A 19,019-nucleotide genomic window follows, 5' to 3' on the forward strand; every position below is an offset into this window, starting at 1 on the left:
GCAAATTTTTTTGGTTTTTAGAACCAATAGGTAAATTAAAATGAAATTCTAAAAAATATTCAAATAATACAGAAGAAGGCAGAAAAGGAGGAATAGAGGAATAAATATAGGGGACAAACAGAAAATAGATAGTAATGTGATAGACCCTAATCTAACTGTATCAATAATTAGATTAAATTACAATGAAAAGGCAAAGATTGTCAATGGATAAAATAAAGCAAGCTATATTCTGTCTATAAAAGACATCTTTAAAATATAAAGAGGTTGAAAAATAGACCTTGCAATCAGTGAGCCTAAGTCTGGAGTGGCTATATTAATATCAGATAAAGTAGATTTCAAGACAAAAAGTCTTACTAGAAGATGAAGCAATGATGAAAAAGAAGAATCAAGTTAGAAGATTTATATTTCCTTCAAAGCTTACTATAAACTACAGTGATCAAGATGGTGTGATACTGGCCTAAAGACTGACAAGTAGCTCAATGGGACAGAATAAAGAACCCAGAAATAGACCTCACTTAAGCTGTCATTTGATTTTTTACAAAGGAGCAAAGTAGTCCAATGGGGAAAGGAAAGTCTTTTCAACAAAGACTGCTTGAAAACTGGGTATCTGTATGGGAAAAAATGAACCTTCCCCTCTACCTCATACCTGAATAAATGCAAATATTTATTCAGGGTGGATCATAGACCTTATATATAAAACCATAAAGCTTTTATAAGAAAATGTGTAGAATATCTTTGTGAGTAAAGTGTAGGCAAAAGTTTCTGAGGACACAGAAAACAATAACCATTGAAGAAAAAAAGTGCTAGTTAGACTTCCATTGCAACTCTCATACATTGTTGATAAGAGTGTAAAGTGGTACACTTTGGAAAAAGCCCTGGAAATTTCCTATAAAACTACACATGCATCTATTCCATTACCCAAGAGAAAAAAAAAGTATATGTCTACCGAAAAAACACAGAACAATGGTGATATAACAGCTTTATACATAATAGATGAAAACTCAAACATCCCAGGCATATATATCAATAGGAGATGAGTAAACAAACTGTGATATATTCATACAATGGAATACGCAGAAATAAAAAGGAATTAGCTCTCCTGTTACAAGCAACAACATGGATGAATATCAAAAACATAACGGTGAGTGAAGGGAGCCTCACACAAAAGAGTACCTACTGTATGATCCCATTTATGTGAGCAGTGGAGTCATATAAATGAAATCATATGGTATGTACTAATTTTTGATGGGAAAAAAAATGTAATGGAAGAAAAATCAGAACAATGGTTGGCTCCAGGGGTGGGTGGTGTGAGGTATTAACTGACAAGGGGCACGAGAAAAATTTCTGAGGTGATATTTGATAGAAGTTTGGGTTACACAGATATGTACATTTATCAAAACTCATTGAATAGTGCACTTAAAGTTTGTGCATTTCACTGTATATAAATTTTACTTTAAAAGAGAAAAAGAACTAAAGAACTATAATGCGTAATTAATTATATGTATTTAAGGGCAAGTGTACTGATATTTCTAACCTACTTTGAAATGCATCAAAAAATAAGATGGCTTGATGGGTGGGCAGAGAGATGAATAGATATGTGATAAAGCAGGTAAAGAAAATATTAATGGTAGAATCCAGATGGTGGATATATGGGTTCACTATAAGATCTTTCAACTTTTCTGTATGTTTCCAATTTGTCATAATAGAGTGAAAGCAAGAAAATTATAAACTTAAAATTCAAGAGAGTAGTCACATCTTGGGAGAAGGATGGAATGGGAGACAGGGAAGAAGCAAACATGTAGATGCAAAGGTGTTGGTCCTCTTGTAGCTCTTAAGTGGAGCAGTGTCCACAGGTGTTCATGTTATTGTTGTACTTCAAAACTTACATATATTTTAAATATATGTTTTATTATGTAATTTTCATACAATTAAAAAATATGAGAAGAATGCATCAAAAGTTGAGAACTATTAACCAATAATAACAGTAATGAAGCACTATATTAAGTAAGATTCCAGGAATGTTTCTATTTATTATGATTCCCTTGAGCCACAAAATGTAACATTTACATTTGCTTATCTGAGTCTTTTCATTTTCATTCTTGCAAACTTTCCTAGTTCTGACTATTGACTCTAGAGACAATCAGATTCTTTTTCTTTCAACACATTTCTTTTGAGTCCCTAAAGGGCGTACTTACCTAAAATCTCTCCATAGGCAAAGAATGTAATGCACTCTGGCACTTTACCTGTCCTCCCACTGGAGGTAGAGTCTTTGCTGTGTCCTTCCTTTTGTGGAAAATAATAGATATGCCTGAAATCAATAATGACAATAAAATGGGAATAAAAGTTACAGAGCTGGCTGTGGCTGCCCAGGAATGGAGACAGAATGATGTAGAGGTGAATGAGGATGGTTCCATAAACTTGAAAGTATAGCTGGCTCATCAGCGGACAGTACACATACTGTTTGAGATTATTTTTCTCCTCCTATTATTTGTTTTGCCAAATAGGACAAAAATGACCAGAGAGCAAATATAAAATATCAGAGAGCAAATTTAAAGAAAAAGCACCTCAGTATCATTAATTCTCTCATCTTTTCTCACTTTTCCTTCATGTCAGTGTTCCTGTCTCCATGAAGATCTGTGTAATATCTTAACGTATAATGATTCCTAACCTAGGCCAGGGAGTAGTAAATGATATGCTTTTTCAGCATGTTGGGAGGCAATATTTTATCAGTTTTAATTCTAGCTTCATCATATGAGTTTCCTTTGGCAGCTTACGTCTTTCCTTTTTGTGAATTTCAGTTTCTTCATCTGTAAAATATTCATATTTCATTGAATCTAAATTGCCATAACTTCTAACACCCTCAATTATTTTATGTGCCACTAAGAAAAAATAAATATTGCAATTAAACTATGATTCAGTGCTTTTTTAAATCACATTGATTTGTAGACATTTATCCCAAGTTGTGTGCATATGTTAGAATCAGTGAAAAATATGGTACCATCAACCTTCTGAGTTTATAAGGAATAAATAAGACGATGTACTTAAAGTGTTGAGCAAGGTGCCTGGCATGTGATAAATACTCAATAAGTGGTAGCCATTATGTTGATGGTGATGGTGACTTGATCCTGAGCACTTGGTGAGGTGGTGCTCGTTGTTTAAGCTGTTCTTTGGTCATCTCGAGGAGTTTGGTGGTGGTGGTCCAAATGCCCACTCATTTTGAATGTGAAGTAGCATAACAGTAACATAGCATCTTCAGTTGGTTTTCAGAGGTAATTCTTTTAATTATTAGCACTTCGTTATCAGTGGAATTTGTTTGTAGACTGTTGTTGAAGTTTCCTTCCGGAATAAATTCTGTTGATATATATAAACCTCCTGGGTTGGTCAAGGTCACTTTTTATGAAGAGAATTTAGTTCAAGTGTACAGTATGAATGAGAAATTCCTACATGTGAAGCTTGATAGAATTGCATTGTTGACATTGTGATATGAGACCTCAGGTTTTAAGTTATTTTTTCTCACTTTTGTGTCTCTACAGGAGGCAGACAGTGGGGAGGAGGAATGCCGGTCGCAGCCCAGGAGGTATGTTGGTTCATTATGTCCTATAGCATTTCTGGCGTTAATGTTCTTTTCTCTAATTCTTCCTCAGTATTGTCAGATTAGCTTATGCTGGCTCTCCCACATGCTTAAATGGTCTCTCAAAATGGGATTGTTTTAAGAAGCCAGTTACTGACTGAAAGATTAAAATGGTAGATTGCATTATGTTGTACACATACATACATCATGGTACATTGCTTTTAAAAAATGCAGAAAGGCCAACATTGGCCCAATTTTAACCCACGTCTCGAGAACTATCTTAGGTAATAAAAAACAAATTTTCCTTACCTTTTAGGAAAATAACTGAAGAACATCTCAGCCTTCAGTTTTGTACTTATTTTTGTCATTTGTTTTGATAGATTTTGGCAATTCTTACAGATTGGTTAATATTTCACTTCCTAAATATAAAGGATATACTGAGTAACTTACCCAATCCTTTAAAATACGATGAAACTTTTTTCCTCCCTCTCGTGGAATAGTGGACATGTTGTTCTAAGGATACTAATACTTGCCTCCATTAAAAGAAAAGTATTATCAGAGACATCTAGGAAGTGTATAGTAACATTTGTTATCTCCTTTAAATGTTTTTTTTTTTTAAATCAACTCCCTCTCATAGGAAACAGTCCTGGTAAGTTCTAGATGGTCATATAAATGTTACCAAACTTATGTCCTCTGAACTCAAATCACATGAGCCATTCTGGATGATCCACAGAAAGGATACAATAAGCATGCTCATTATGGACAGGCTGGCTAGAGGGTATGCTTCCTCAATGATGAATTATCAGGTATTTGTTGATGTATATCTTAGTCTTATTAACTACAACTTAATATAAAAATAGTTTCTTTTCATCAGTCACTGAGGTTATTGGCGATACTTTTCCTGTCTTGGTTACCACAAAAATTTTGGCTTAAAGCTTAGTTCCTCCATGTCTCTTAGGGAAGATGAGACAGTGAAGTGTCAGTCTTTTGGTAAGAGATAGAAACCCAGAAGAAATTTTAGCTGAATGCTTACCAGAGGCATCATAACGATATTCCCATTAGAATAAGAAAAGATTACAAGGGATTCTTAAATTTTCCAGTAGACCAAATTTAAAGATCTCTGGGTTAGTTTCAAGCTTTACCTATTGACTTAACGTCTACTGGGATAATTGTTATTCCAAAAAATTATATAACGATGAGGCAGTACAAGTCTATTCTCTGATTACAGCACTGAATTGTCAAGCCATTAAGAACCATAAAGATTTCTGTTTTTAAAATTGTTGGCAATAAATCATTAATATGACTGGCGGAGAGTTTTTGTAGGCTTCTATTCACAAAAAAGGGATCATTTATAGAAATAAGAAATGAAGAAAAATCTAGTAGCTCCCTTTAAAAAAAAAATGAAAATTTACTTAGCTGTTGTAATTTCTTTCATTCTGTGTGTTTCCTAGGCTATTTGTAAATCTAGTTGCTTTAGTCTGCCTCAAAGCAAAGAAACTTCTCTTAAGTGTCAAGGGGATGCCCCTTGTGTCTAGATGGTGTGTAAGAGGTTGATTTTTGTGTGTTTGCCTGCTACAGATTGTTCTGACGTTCTCCATCACTTACACAGAATAAAACAGCATTGAGTTAGCATCTTTTCATTGAGCTTTCCTGAACTCATCTTGTCAGTTTGTGGGTTCAACTGCAGTTTATAGTAGTTAATTGAGTAGTAAACAGCATATCATTAAAACTAATGCCAGTTCCAGGTAATAAAATAGATGTTGCATTAATAAACTCTTATTTTAACCAAATGCCATTTATTGGGAAAATCATAAGTTAAAAGTACAGTCCTGTACCACATAATGATATTTTGCTCATCAATGGATGGCATATGCAACGGTGGTCCCATAAGATTAGTACCATATAGCATGTAGTAGGCTGTACCATCTGGGTTTGTGTAAGTACACACTATGATATTTGCACAATGAAATCACCTAACAATGCGTTTCTCAGAACGTGTACCGTCGGTAAGTGATGTATGACTGTAATCTTTTAATGTAATTAGCCCAAATTATGATGCCTTTAAAAACTAGTGTTCACAGGCAGCAACAATAACCAAAAACTAGATAAATTACATCAAAATTTAAAACTTCTCTGCATCAAATGACAAAATCAACAGAGTAAAAAAGCACCCCACAGAATGGGAGAAATATTTGCACATCATATAGCTGATAAGGGGTTAATGTATAAAGAGCTCTTACAACTCAAAAACAAAAAAACAAATAACAACCTGTCTAAGTCAGCTTGGGCTCCTGTAGCGAAATACCATAGAATGAATGGCTTAAACAACGGGCATTTGTTTCTCATAGTTCTGGAGGCTGGGAAGTCCAAGATCAGTGTGCTAGTAGATTCAGTTCCTGGTGAGAGGCCTCTTTCTGTGTTGCAGACAGCTGCCTTCTTGCTGCCTTCTCACATGGCTGTGAGAGAGAGGGTGCTCTGGTCTCTTCCTATTCTTATATGGACACAAATCCTATCAGGGGAGCCTTACCTTCCTGACATCATCTAATCTTAATTACCTCCCAAAGACTTTCATCTCCACATACCATCACAATGGGGATTAGGGCTTCAACATAGGGATTTGGTGGGGTGGGGCACAGAAACATTCAATCCATAGCATTCCACCTTGCCTCACAGAATTCGTGTTCTTCTCACATACAAATATATTCATTCCATCCCAACAGCCCCAAAAATCTTAACTTGTTCTAGCATTAACTCCAAAGGCTAAAGTCCAAAGTCTCATCTAAATCAGATATGGGTGAGACTTGAGGCAAAATTCCTCTCCAGCTGTGAACCTGTGAAACCAGATAAGTTATACACTTCAAAATACAATGGTAGGACAGGCATAGGATACACATTCCCATTCCAAAAGGGAGAAATAAGGAAGAACGAAAAGGTGATAGGCCCCAAGTAAGTCCAAAACTAGAAATCTTCTGAGCTAAATATCCAGTTTCATCACTCACAAGTTCTACTTTCCACAAGACGCTAGAACATGAACACAATTTAGCCAAGTTCTTTGCTACTTTATAGCAGGTTGCCTTTTCTCTGTTGTCCAGTAACATGTTCCTCATTTCCATCTGAGACATCATCAGAATGGCCTTTACCACCCATATTTCTACCAACATTCTGTTCATGATTATTATGTGTTCTCTGAGAAGATGAAGGGCTTTCTTTCCAGCTCTCCTCTTTTCTTTCTGAGCTCTCACCAGAATCTCCTTTAATACTTCTTTTGTGATAATCTTAGCTTTTTCTAGCATGCACCACAAAACTCTTCCAGCCTCCACCCGTTATCCAGTTCCAAAGTTGCTTCCACATTTATAGGTATTCATTATAGCAGCACCCCACTTCTCAGTACCAAAATCTGTATTAATCAGAGTTTTCTGGAAAAACAAAATTAACAGGAAATATATAGATCTGTGTATTTATTATAAGGAATTGGCTCACGTAATTATGGAAGCTGAAGTCCCAAGATCTTCAAGTTGGAGACCCAGAAGAACTGATGGTGTTAACTTCCAGTCTGAGTCTGAAGCCAGAAGACTGATGCCCTAGCTCAAAGACAGTCAGGCAGAAAGAGCAAATTCTTCCTTAGTCAGCTCATTTCTATTCAGGTTTTCAATAGAATGGTGAAGCCCACTCACACTGGGGAGGGCAATCTGCTTTACTCATTCTGCTGATTGAAATGTTGATTTCATGCAGAAATACCCTCAGAGACACACCCAGAATTATGTTTAACCAAATTTCTGGGCACCCTATAGCTCAGTCAGATTGACGCATAAAATTAACCATTGCATAACTCAATTAAAAAACAGGCAAAGAACTTGAATAGACATTTCTCCAAAGAAGATATACAAATGGCCAAAAGCACATGAAGAGATGCTCAACATCACTAATCATTAGGGAAATGCAAGTCAAAACTACAGTGAGATACCATCTCACACTCATTAGGATGGCCACTATCCAAAAAAAAACAAAATAACAAGTGTCGGTGAGGATGTGAAGAAATTGAAACCTTTGTACCTGTTAGTGGGAATGCAAAATGGTACAGTATGGCTAGTCCTCAAAAAATTAAAATTGGAATTACCATATGATCCAGCAATTCCACTTCTGGAATTAAAGAATTAAAACCAGGGTCTTGAGAAATTTGTACACCCATGTTCATAGCAACATTATTCACAATAGCCAAAGGGTGGAAGCAACCCAAGTGTCCACTGACAGATGAATGGATAATCAAAATGTCGTATATACATACAATGAAACATCATTCAGCCTTAAAAAGGAGATTCCACGTATATGAGGTGTATCTACAGTAGTCGAATTCTCAGAGATGGAAAGTAGAATGTTGGTTGCCGGGGGGCTGGGGACAGGGAGAATGGGGAGTTACTGTTTAACGGGTACAGAGTTTGAATTTTGAAAGAGAAAAAAGTTCTAGAGATGGATGGTGGTGATAGTTGCACAACAATGTGAATGTACTTAATGCTACTGTACACTTAAAAATGGGTAAGATGACAAATTTTATGTTATATGTATTTTACTACCATTAAAAAACAATGTATTCATGCCACACTGGCCCCTTTTTGTGACATTTAAATTCTGGCAACACTTTATCTTTCTCAGAAGTTGGGCATAAAATGATAACATGATTGCAGAACTAAAAATTAGATTGTGTATTATTAGCTTTTTGGTAAAAAGTAAATGGATGAAATTCAATGCCAGTCTCTCTTTTGCATATTTATGAAGTCGTAGCTTTTCTTCTTGTGTGATGACCCACTCTGCTGACTGGGGAACAGCCAGGAAGGTAATTATAAAACTAAACCGTATGACATGCCAATATTCAATCATTTTGACATATAAACAGCTATCTCATATGAGTCAACCTAGTAAAATTAGGATGGTAATAAAAATTAACAAAAGAAATATACCACTGAAATCTTTGCAATCCCGAGACATCTTTTTTAAGGTAAGTAGTTGTGGTAGGAAACAAAGTACTTTAGATCTAAATTTTAAAAATAAATATTTAAATTATAGTAGAATTCTTCCATTCTTCTATATACCAACTCGAAGCTAAGAATTGTGTAAAGTAAAGGGAAAAGGAATGAGCTTTAGGAATTGTCTTTGGCATCAGCAATTTACAGTATTGTATAATAATATAGTTTCAAAGATCTGGAATAAATTGTCCTTTTTTTTTTTTTTTTAAACAAGTGAATGCTTACGCCATTCAGGAAAATTTCTATGTTTTCCCCCATCAACTCAAGCAACACATACAACACTTATCACCAGCATTTTTAATTACTCAACATGAACTTATTTTTCGTGTTTGGCCTAAAACCTGTCCAGTTTTTAAGCTTAGTTTCTTCCTCTTTAGTCTTTCATAGACCTAAAGAATTACCATCTACTGAAAAAGTTCTTCACCTTTGAAAACATGATATTTTCCCCAGTGTACTTCAAACCTAGTGATGAAAACAAGGTTTGCAGCGGATAGGGTGGAGAGAGCATTGTGGGCCAGAGGAATCTCAGAAAGTCTCTTGGAAGAGCAGGGTCTTGAACAAATGGGATTTAAGAGAAGAGAAGAAAAGCATTCCAAATATAGGAGGATGGGGAGAGTGGAAGATATGCTCAGAAGTCTGGAAGTAGCGCTAAAGTGTTTCAGGGACGATAAGAAGGTAATTGTCTGTATCTGAAAAGCAGAAGAGTTTTGATTTGATAGACCTTGGTTTAGAAAAATGACATGACTGCCAGAAGAGTCTGGCAGTGTTACACGGTAGGAGAGGGGGCAGGAAAACTATCTAGGAAACTGTTGCATGCAAATGGCTAGAGGTGGGCAGTCACCTCCCAGCCTGACAGCAGCATGAGGACAGGGACCATGTCTTTTTTGTTAGTATCCACAGCAATTAGCATGTCATTGGTACTCAGTAAGTGCTTATTGAATGAATAAATGAGAATAGAAGAATGTTGATACCTTTACTAGAAATGATGTAATTGAAAAAGAGAAGTTGTGTGAGGAATTCGCCTTTGAACATGTGGAACAAGGTACTAGTCTAGTGGAGACAGCTTGAAGACAGTTGAAAGAAAACATAGAATTAGGGCATGTCTTTGTGTAAGACAATGGCACTGTGTTACTAATTGAGTCACTTTGTAGCCAGATCTTTCCTCCAGATCTCTGTCTCTGGTACCTCATCAAGTTTTCTTTATCTTGTATTTGCTCTGTTTTTTACTTTTGTGATATGACTTCATTTAATTACAGCCTATTTGGTGAAATAATTTTTGTATGGATTTAAATATCATAATGACAATAAATGTACTACATTGCCCATTTTTTGCCTGTGAAAAGAGGACAGATGGACATCTACCTCAGTATGTGTTCTAGTTAAAGAATATGTTAACCTACAGAGTAAGAGTGTTGTACAGACGGTCCCCACCTCACAATGGTTTGACTTCTGATGGTGGGTTCCAGCATGGAAGTTCAGTATTATTATTGAATTGCACAACTCTGATATGAGGTCAGCTGTAGGATTCACCTTACTTCAAAGATTTCCTGAAGGGTGAATATGTCTACATTGCAATGGACTGTTTCAGGTTTTTTTCTTTTTTTACTTTTGAAATACATGCTCCAACACACTTAAATCATCTTGTGAAAAGACATTGTGTGTGTGTGTGTGTGTGTAAAGGTGTCTACCACTTTAAAAAAATCTTTGAAAACTTGATCTTGTTCAACTTCTTACCCAATGCATTTTCAATTTACGATGGGTTTATTGGGATGTAACCTCATCGTAAGGCAAGGAGGATCTGTACTTAAGTAAAAAAAAGAGAAACAAGGTAGAAAAGAGGAACAGTCTGTTCTAAGTATGAGCTGATAATTTAATCCTCATATTTTTTATCTTTTTAAATTTTTATTTATCTTTTTAAAGATTGGCACCTGAGCTAACAACTGTTGCCAATCATCTTCTTCTTTTTTTTTTTTGCTTTTTCTCCCCAAATCTCCCCAGTACATAGTTGTATATTTAGTTGTGGGTCCTTCTAGTTGTGGCACGTGGGCTGCCACCTCAACATGGCCTAATGAGCAGTGCCATGTCCACACCCAGGATTCGAACTGATGAAACCCTGGGCCGCTGAAGCGGAGTGCGCAAACTTAACCACTTGGCCACGGGGCCGGCCCCATTTTTTTTTTTTTTTCCAATTTTGAAACAATCTCATACTTACAGAAAGGTTGAAAATACGGTACAAGGAATTTTTTTTTCTAAGCAATTGATGGTAAGATACCCCATCACCTCACTTTTCTGTTTTAAGAAATAGAATGATGACATTGTTTCATAGAGAAACCTAATATTTATTGAGCTTATAACAGAATATTTGTGTATGTGTGTGATTTATTGATTGATGGATGGATTTACAAAAGTAGAGCTTTCCATGTATTAAAAACTAGTTCTAACTGATCACAATGAAGCTATACGTCTTTTGCTGTTGGCCCTTCTGAAACCAGCCACCCTGTAGGTTACTCTTCTGATCCAGAGAACTAGAATCTGTTTATAAACATTTGGGTATGGCCACCAGGGGGTGTAGTGAACTATCCTCTCATCCTCTTGAGTTCTTCCACTTTAAATTGGTAAGTGCACACTTTTAAAAAAGGCTCTTTTTTTTCCCCAGATGTTATTCTTCATGATACAAACAAACAAAAGAGTAAAGTAAATGTCCCTCAATTCTTGACTTTGCCAAAGTAAGTTTTGGAAAAGTTGTTGTCTTATTTTATAAAATCCAAAAGACTATTAAAAAGTCAAGTACCTATAACTGCTGGCAGAGGATTCTGGGAAGGTAGTGAAGTAGGAAGCACCAGGAATCTGTCTCCCCACCCAGACAACAACTGCACTAGCAGAATCTGTCTGATGTAACTATAACGGAAATCTGGAGTCTGTTGAAGGCTTGCAACTGCTAGGGGAAGTCTTGGAGTGTATATTGTGGTCAATTTCAGCTCTTAGCAGCTAGCCATCCCCCACCCTCATCTACATGGCAGGCAACTGTGTTCATGTTCCTGGAGCAGCTTGCACACAGCTTGTGGAAGGCAGGGTGGGAAAAAAGGACCCTATCCTCTGGATACCAGGACTCTTTGCTCTGATAGCTGATTGCTGCTTCCGATCACAGAGGAGTAGACAAAGAGGCAGGTAGCCATTGTTGCACTTCTCCCCATTGTTGCAAGCCCCTTTCCCTTCAGCTAAAATGACTTCTAGGGATTTAATGGACTCACTCCCTTTTTTCTCCCCTTTCATTTTTTGCTTTTTTCCCTTTTGAGAGCCAGACATTAAAAAATAAGATATTTAAAACAGCTGCGTGTAAGAGGAAAATTAGAAAGTAACCACACGTGCCCAAGGAAAGGCTCAGAAAAGGCCTGAGAAGATCTTAAGTTTACACCTCAGGCCGATCCTTGGCAGAGACAGCTTACAACAATCAAAACAAAAACAAAAACAGTAATAAAAATTAGTAAACTCTATGGAAGGTAAAGAATCTAATTTCCAAAATTACCACATTATTAGATTCAGATGTTCAACCTTCAACAGAAAATCACCAGGCAAGTATGGGTCATTCAAAGAAAACAGATAAATCAATAGAAACTGTCCCTGAAAAAGACCTAAAGGCAGGTGTACTATACAAAGACTTTAACGTAACTGTCTTAAAGATGTTCAGAGAACTGAAGGAAGATGTCAAGAAAGTCAAGAAAACAGTGGGTGAACAAAATGGAAATGTCAGCAAAGAGAAAACCTAAAAAGAAACCAAAAAGAACTTCTGGAGTTGAAAAGTACAATAACTGAAATGAAAATTTCCCTAGATGGATTCAAAGGCAAATTTGAGCAGGCGGGAGAAAGGATCATCAAACTTGAAGATAGGACAATGGAAATTATCAAGTCTGAGGAACAGAAAAAAAAGACGCAAGAAAGGCAAACAGAGCCTAAGGGACCTATGGGACCCTGTCAAGAGGAGCAAGATAGACATTATGGGAATACCGGAAGGAGGGGAGAGAAAGAGGCAGAGAGAATATTTGAAGAAATAATGGCTAAAAACTTCTTAAATTTGATGAAAGACGTGAGTGAATACAGACATAGCTTGTTTTGTTGCACTTTGCTTTATTGTGCTTTGCAGATATTCCATTTTTTACAAATTGATGGTTTTTGGCAACCCTTCATTGAGCAAATGTATTGGCACCATTTTTCTAATAGCATTTGTTCATTTCAGTCTGGATCACATTTTGATAATTCTTGCAACATTTCACATTTCTTCATTGTCATTCTATTTGTTAAGGTGATCTGTGATCAGCTATCTTTGATGTTACTATTGTAATTGTTTTGGGGCGCCATGACCTGTGCCCATATAAGATGGCAAACTTAATCAGTAAATGTTATGTGTATTCTGACTGCTCCACTAACTGGCCATTCCTCCATTTCTCTCCCTCTTCTTGGGCCTCCCTATTCCCTAAGACACAGCAATATTGAAATTAGGCCAATTAATAATCCCACAATGGTCTCTTAAGTGTTCAAGTGAAAGGAAGAGTCACATGTCTCTTGCATTAAATCAAAAGCTATAAATAATAAAGCTTAGTGAGCTTCGAAGGCATGTCAAAAGCCTAGACAGGCTGAAAGCTATCCCTCTTGTGCCAGTTAGCCAAGTTGTGAATGCAAAGGAAAAGTTCTTGAAGGAACTTGAAAGTGCTACTCCAAAGAACATATGAATGATAAGAAAGCAAAACAGGCTTATTGCTGATATGGGGAAAGTTTTAGTGGTCTGAATAGAAGATCAAACCAGCCACTACATTCCCTTAAGCCAAAGCCTAGTCCAGAGCAAGGTCCTAATTCTCTTCAATTCTATGAAGGCTGAGAGAGGTGAGGAAGCTGCAGAAGAAAAGTTTGAAGCTAGCAGAGGTTGGTTCATGAAGCTTAAGGAAAGAAGCCATCTCTATAATATAAAAGTACAAGGTGAAGCAGCAACTACTGAAGATGTAGAAGCTGCAGTAAGTTATCCAGAAAATCTAGCTAAGATAATTAATGAAGGTAGCTTCACTAAACAACAGATTTTCAATGTATGTGAAACAGCCTTCTATTGGAAGAAGATGCTAAGACTTTCATAGCTAGAGAGGAAAAGTTGATGCCTGGCTTCAAAGCTTCAAAGGCTGATTCTCTTGTTAAGGGCTAATGTAGCTGGTGACTTTAAGTTGAAGCCAATGCTAATTTACTGTTCTGAAAATCCTAAGGCCTTTAAGAATTATGCTAAATCTACTCTGCCTGTGCTCTATAAATGGAACAACAAATCCTGGATGACAGCACATCTATTTACAACATGGTTTACTAAATATTTTAAGCCCATTGTTGAGACCTACTACTCAGGAAAAAAGATTCATTTCAAAATATTACTGCTGAGTGACAACGCAGCAACTGGTCCCCCAAGAGCTCTGATGGAGATGTACAATGAGATTAATGTTTTCATGCCTGCTAACACAGCATTCATTCTGCAGCCCGTGGATCCAGGGGTAATTTCAAGTTTCAAGTCTTATTATTTAAGAAATACATTTTGTAAGGATATAACTGTGATAGAGAGTGATTCTTCTGATGGATCTGGGCCAACTAAATTGAAAACCTTCTGAAAAGGATTCATTATTCTAGATGCCTTTAAGAACATTTGTTTTGTTTGTTTGTTTGTTTTTTTAGGAAGATTAGCCCTGAGCTAACATCTGCTGCCACTCCTCTTTTTGCTGAGGAAGACTGGCCCTGAGCTAACATCCATGCCCATCTTCCTCTACTTCATATGTGGGACGCCTGCCACAGCATGGCTTGCCAAGCAGTGCCACGTCCACACCTGGGATCTGAACTAGCGAACCCTGGGCCGCTGAAGTGGAACATGTGAACTTAACTGCTGCACCACCAGGCCAGCCCCATAAGAACATTTGTGATGGCATATCTGGTGGCATAGTGGTTAAGTTTGCGTGCTCCACTTCAGCAGCCTGGGGTTCGCAGGTTTGGATCCTGGGTGCAGACCTAACACTGCTTGTCAAGCCATGCTGTGGCAGCATCCCACATAAAATAGAGGAAGATTGGCACAGATGTTAGCTCAGTGACAGTCTTCCTCAAGAAGAAAGAGGAAGATTGACAACAGATGTTAGCTCAGTGCCAATCTTCCTCACACATACACAAAAAGAAGAACATTCGTGATTCATGGAAAGAGGTCAAAATATCAACATTAACAGGAGTTTGGAAGAAGTTGGTTCCAACCCTCGTGGATGACTTTGAAGGGTTCAGGACTTCAGTGGAGGAAGTAATTGGAAGTGTAATAGAAATAGCAAGACAACTAGAATTAGGAGTGGAGCCTGAAGATGTGACTGAGTTTCCCAGTCTCATGATAAAACTTTAATGGATGAGGAGTTGTTTCTTATGGATGAACAAAGAAAGTGGTTTCTTGAGACAGAATCTACTCCTGGTGAAGACGTTGTGAAGATTGTTGAAATGACGACAAAGGATTTAGAGTATTACATACACTTAGTTGATAAAGCAGCGGTAGGGTTTGAGAGGATTGACTCCAATTTTGAAAGAAGTCTTACTGTGGGTAAAATGCTATCAAACAGCATCTCATGCTCCAGAGAAATCGTTCATAAAGGGAAGAGTCAGTCAGTGTGGCAAAGCTCATTGTCTAATTTTAAGAAATTGCCACAGCCACCCTAGCCTTCAGCAGCCACCACCCTGATCAGTCAGAAGCCATCAGCATCGAGGCAGGAGCCTCCACCAGCAGAAAGATGATGACTCATTGAAGGCTCGAATGATGCTTAGCATTTTTAAGCAATAACGTGTTTTTAAATTAAGATGTATACTTTCTTTTTTAGACATAATACTGTTGCACACTTAACAGACTACAGTTTAGGGTAAATATAACTTTCATATGCCCTGGGAAACCAAAAAATTTGTGTGACTCACTTTATTGCAATATTCACTTTATTGCCATGGTCTGGAACTAAACCCACAATATCTCCAAGCTACGCCTGTATAAATATCTAAGAAGTTCAATGAACTCCAAATAAGATGAACTTAAAGAGACCCATACTGCGACACATTGTAATCAAACTTTCAAAGACAAAGAAAGAATCTTGAAAGCAGTAAGAGAGGAGCAAATTGTCACATACAAGAGATCCTCGATAAGATTATCAGCAGATTTCTCCTTGGAAACTTCAGAGGTCAGAAGACGGTGAGGCAATATATTCCAAGTGCTGAAAGAAGAAAACTGCCAACCAAGAAGGCTATATCTGGCAAAGCTGCTCTTAAAAACTGAGAGAGAAAACAAGACATTCTAGATAAACAAAAGCTGAGGGAGTTCATGACCACCAGACCTGCCCTGCAAGAAATGCTCAAGGTCTTCTTGCAACGTGAAATGAAAGGACATTAGACAGTAACTTGAAGCTATATGGAGAAATAAAGATCTCAATAAAAGTAAATATGTGGGTAATTATAAAAGCTAGTATTATTGTAACAATGGTTGTAACCCCACTTTTTGTTTTCTATGTAATTTAAGAGGCTAATAAATTTAAAGAATAATTATTAATGTAACAGCTCGTGTTACTGTAACTTTGGTTTGTAACTCCAAATCTTGTTTTCTACATAATTTAAGAGACTAATGCATTTATTTATTTATTTTAGATTTTATTTTTCCTTTTTCTCCCCAAAGCCCCCCAGTACATAGTTGTGTATTCTTAGTTATGGGTCCCTATAGTTGTGGCATGTGGGATGCCACCTCAGCATGGCTCAATGAGCAGTGCCATGTCCATGCCCAGGATATGAACTGGTGAAACCCTGGGCTGCTGAAGCAGAGCGCGCGAACTTAACCGCTTGACCATGGGGCTGGCCCTGAGACTAATGCATTTCAAAGAATTATTAGTTTATGTCTGGGGACACACAATGTGTAAAGGTGGAATATTGTGACATCAACAACTGAAAGGGGTAGAAAGCTGTAAAGGAACAGAGTTTTTGTATGTTATTGAAGTTAAGCTGGTATAAATTAAAATTAGAGTGTTATAACTTTAGGTTGTTAAATGTAATTCCATGGTAACCACAAAGAAATTAGTTATAGAATATACACAAAAGGAAATGGGAAAGAAATCAACTAAACACAAAAGAAGACAGTAATGCGGGAAATGAGGGACTAAAAAACTATAAGGCATATAGTGAAAAAATAACACAGTGACAAAAGTAAGTCCCTCCTTATCAGTAATTACTTTAAATGTAAATGGATTAAACTCTCCCACAAAAAAACAGAGATTTGGATAAGGGGTAAAAACACACAACCCAACTACAAGAGACTCATTTGAGATCCAAAGACACAAACAGGTTGAAAGTCAAAGGATGTAAAAAGATATCCATTAAAATTGTAACTAAAAGAGAGGAGGGGTGGGTATACTAATGTCAGATAAAATAGACTTCAGCCAAAAAAGGTTACAGGAGACAAAGAAGGATATTATATTTTAACAAAAGATTCAATATAGCAGGAAAATATAGCACTTATAAATATTTTTGCACCTAACAACAGACCATCAAAATGTCTGAAGCAAAAACTGATAGAATTGAAGGGAGAAATAGACAATTGTATAAGAATAGTTGGAGACTTTAATACCACATTCACAAAAATGGATAGACCAATCAGACAAAAGATAAGAAAATAGAAGACATTTAAATAACACAAATAAACCAACTGTATGTAACACATATATACAGAACACTACCCAACAACAACAAAATACACATCCTTCTCAAGTGCACATGGGACATTTTCTAGGATAGACCATATATTAGGCCAGAAATTAAGTCTCAATAGATTTTAAAAAATGGATCTTGGGCCAGCCCCAGTGGCCTAGTGGTTAAGTTTGATGCACTTCATTTCAGTGGCCTGGGTTTGGTTCCTGGGTGCAGACCTACACCACTCATCTGTCAGTGGCCATGCCATGGCAGCAGCTCACATACAAAAAGAGGAAGATTGGCAGCAGATGTTAGCTTAGGGCAAATCTTCCTCAGCAAAAAAAAAAAAAAAAAAAAAAAAGTGGATCTCATACAAAGTGTCTTCTCTGACTACAATGGAGTGAAGTTAGAAGTTATTAACAAAAAGAAAACTGAAAATTCACAAAACTGTGGAGATTAAACAGCACACTTTTAAATAACCAGTGCATCAAAGAAGAAATCACAAGGGAAATTATAAAATACTTAGAGACAAATGAAAACAAAAACACAGCATAACCAAAACTTATGGAAAGCAGCAAAAGCAGTGCTATGGGGGAAATTTATAGCTATAAGTTAAAAAACAGGAAAGATCTAGGGGCTGGCCCCGTGGCTGAGTGGTTAAGTTTGCACGCTCTGCTGTGGCGGCCCAGGGTTTCACTGGTTCAGATCCTGGGTGTGGACATGGCACCACTCATCAGGCCACATTGAGGTGGTGTCCCACATGCCACAACTAGCAGGACCTGCAACTAAGATATACAACTATGTATCAGGGGGGATTTAGGGAGATAAAACAGGGAAAAAACAAAAACAAAAAAACCAGGAAAGATCTCAAATCGACAACCCAACTTTACAAGTTAAGTAACTAGAAAAAAGAGCAAACTAAACTGAAAGCTACCAGAAGGAAGAAAATAATAAAGATTAGAGCAGAGACAAATGAAATAGAGAGTAGAAAAGCAATAGAGAATCGATAAAACAAAAAGTTGATTCTTCAAAAAGATCAACAAAATTGATGAACATTTAGCTAGATGGACTAAGGAAAAAAGAAAGACTGAAATTACTAAAATCAGAAGTGAAAGTGGGGACGTTACTACTGATTCTACAGAAATAAAAAGGATTATAAGAGAGTTCTGTGAACAACTGCACACCAACAAATTGGATAACCTAGATGAAATGGACAAATTCCTAGAAACACAAAATCTTCAAAGCCATCACAAAGAAATAGAAAAATCTAAATAGACCTATAACTAATAAGGAGATTGAATCAGTGATCAAAAATCTCCCAGCAGGGGCCGGCCTGGTGGCACATTGGTTAAGTTTGCACATTCCGCTTTGGCAGCCCGGGGTTTGCTGGTTTGGATCCCAGGTGCAGACATGGCACTGCTTGGCATGCCATTCTGTGGCAGGCGTCCCACATATAAAGTAGAGGAAGATGGGCACAGATGTTAGCTCAGGGCCAGTCTTCCTCAGCAAAAAGAGGAGGATTGGCAGCAGATGTTCGCTCAGGGCTAATCTTCCTAAACAAACAAACAAACAAAAGAATAGAATAGAGAGCCCAGAAGTAAGCCTCACACATGTAGTCAAATGATTTTTGACAAGGCTGCCAAGACCATTCAATGGGAAAAGGACAGTCTTTTCAACAAATGGTGCTAGGAAAACTGATATACACATGCAAAAGAATGAAA

General features: G+C 37.1%; 1 protein-coding gene across 3 annotated transcripts in view; it reads left to right on the top strand.

Annotated features, from left to right (window-relative positions):
• The window catches only part of SSH2 (slingshot protein phosphatase 2), a 240,854-nt gene that overhangs the window by 94,170 nt on the left and 127,665 nt on the right, over positions 1-19,019 (top strand). For all 3 annotated transcript variants that reach the window (XM_046675521.1, XM_046675523.1, XM_046675525.1), the window contains one exon: positions 3,534-3,577. In XM_046675521.1, the coding sequence (XP_046531477.1) occupies positions 3,534-3,577 (44 nt within the window). The remainder of the gene's footprint in view (positions 1-3,533; positions 3,578-19,019) is intronic.

Source organism: Equus quagga, chromosome 11, assembly GCF_021613505.1.
Source record: "Equus quagga isolate Etosha38 chromosome 11, UCLA_HA_Equagga_1.0, whole genome shotgun sequence".
NCBI classification, from domain to species: Eukaryota; Metazoa; Chordata; class Mammalia; order Perissodactyla; family Equidae; genus Equus; species Equus quagga.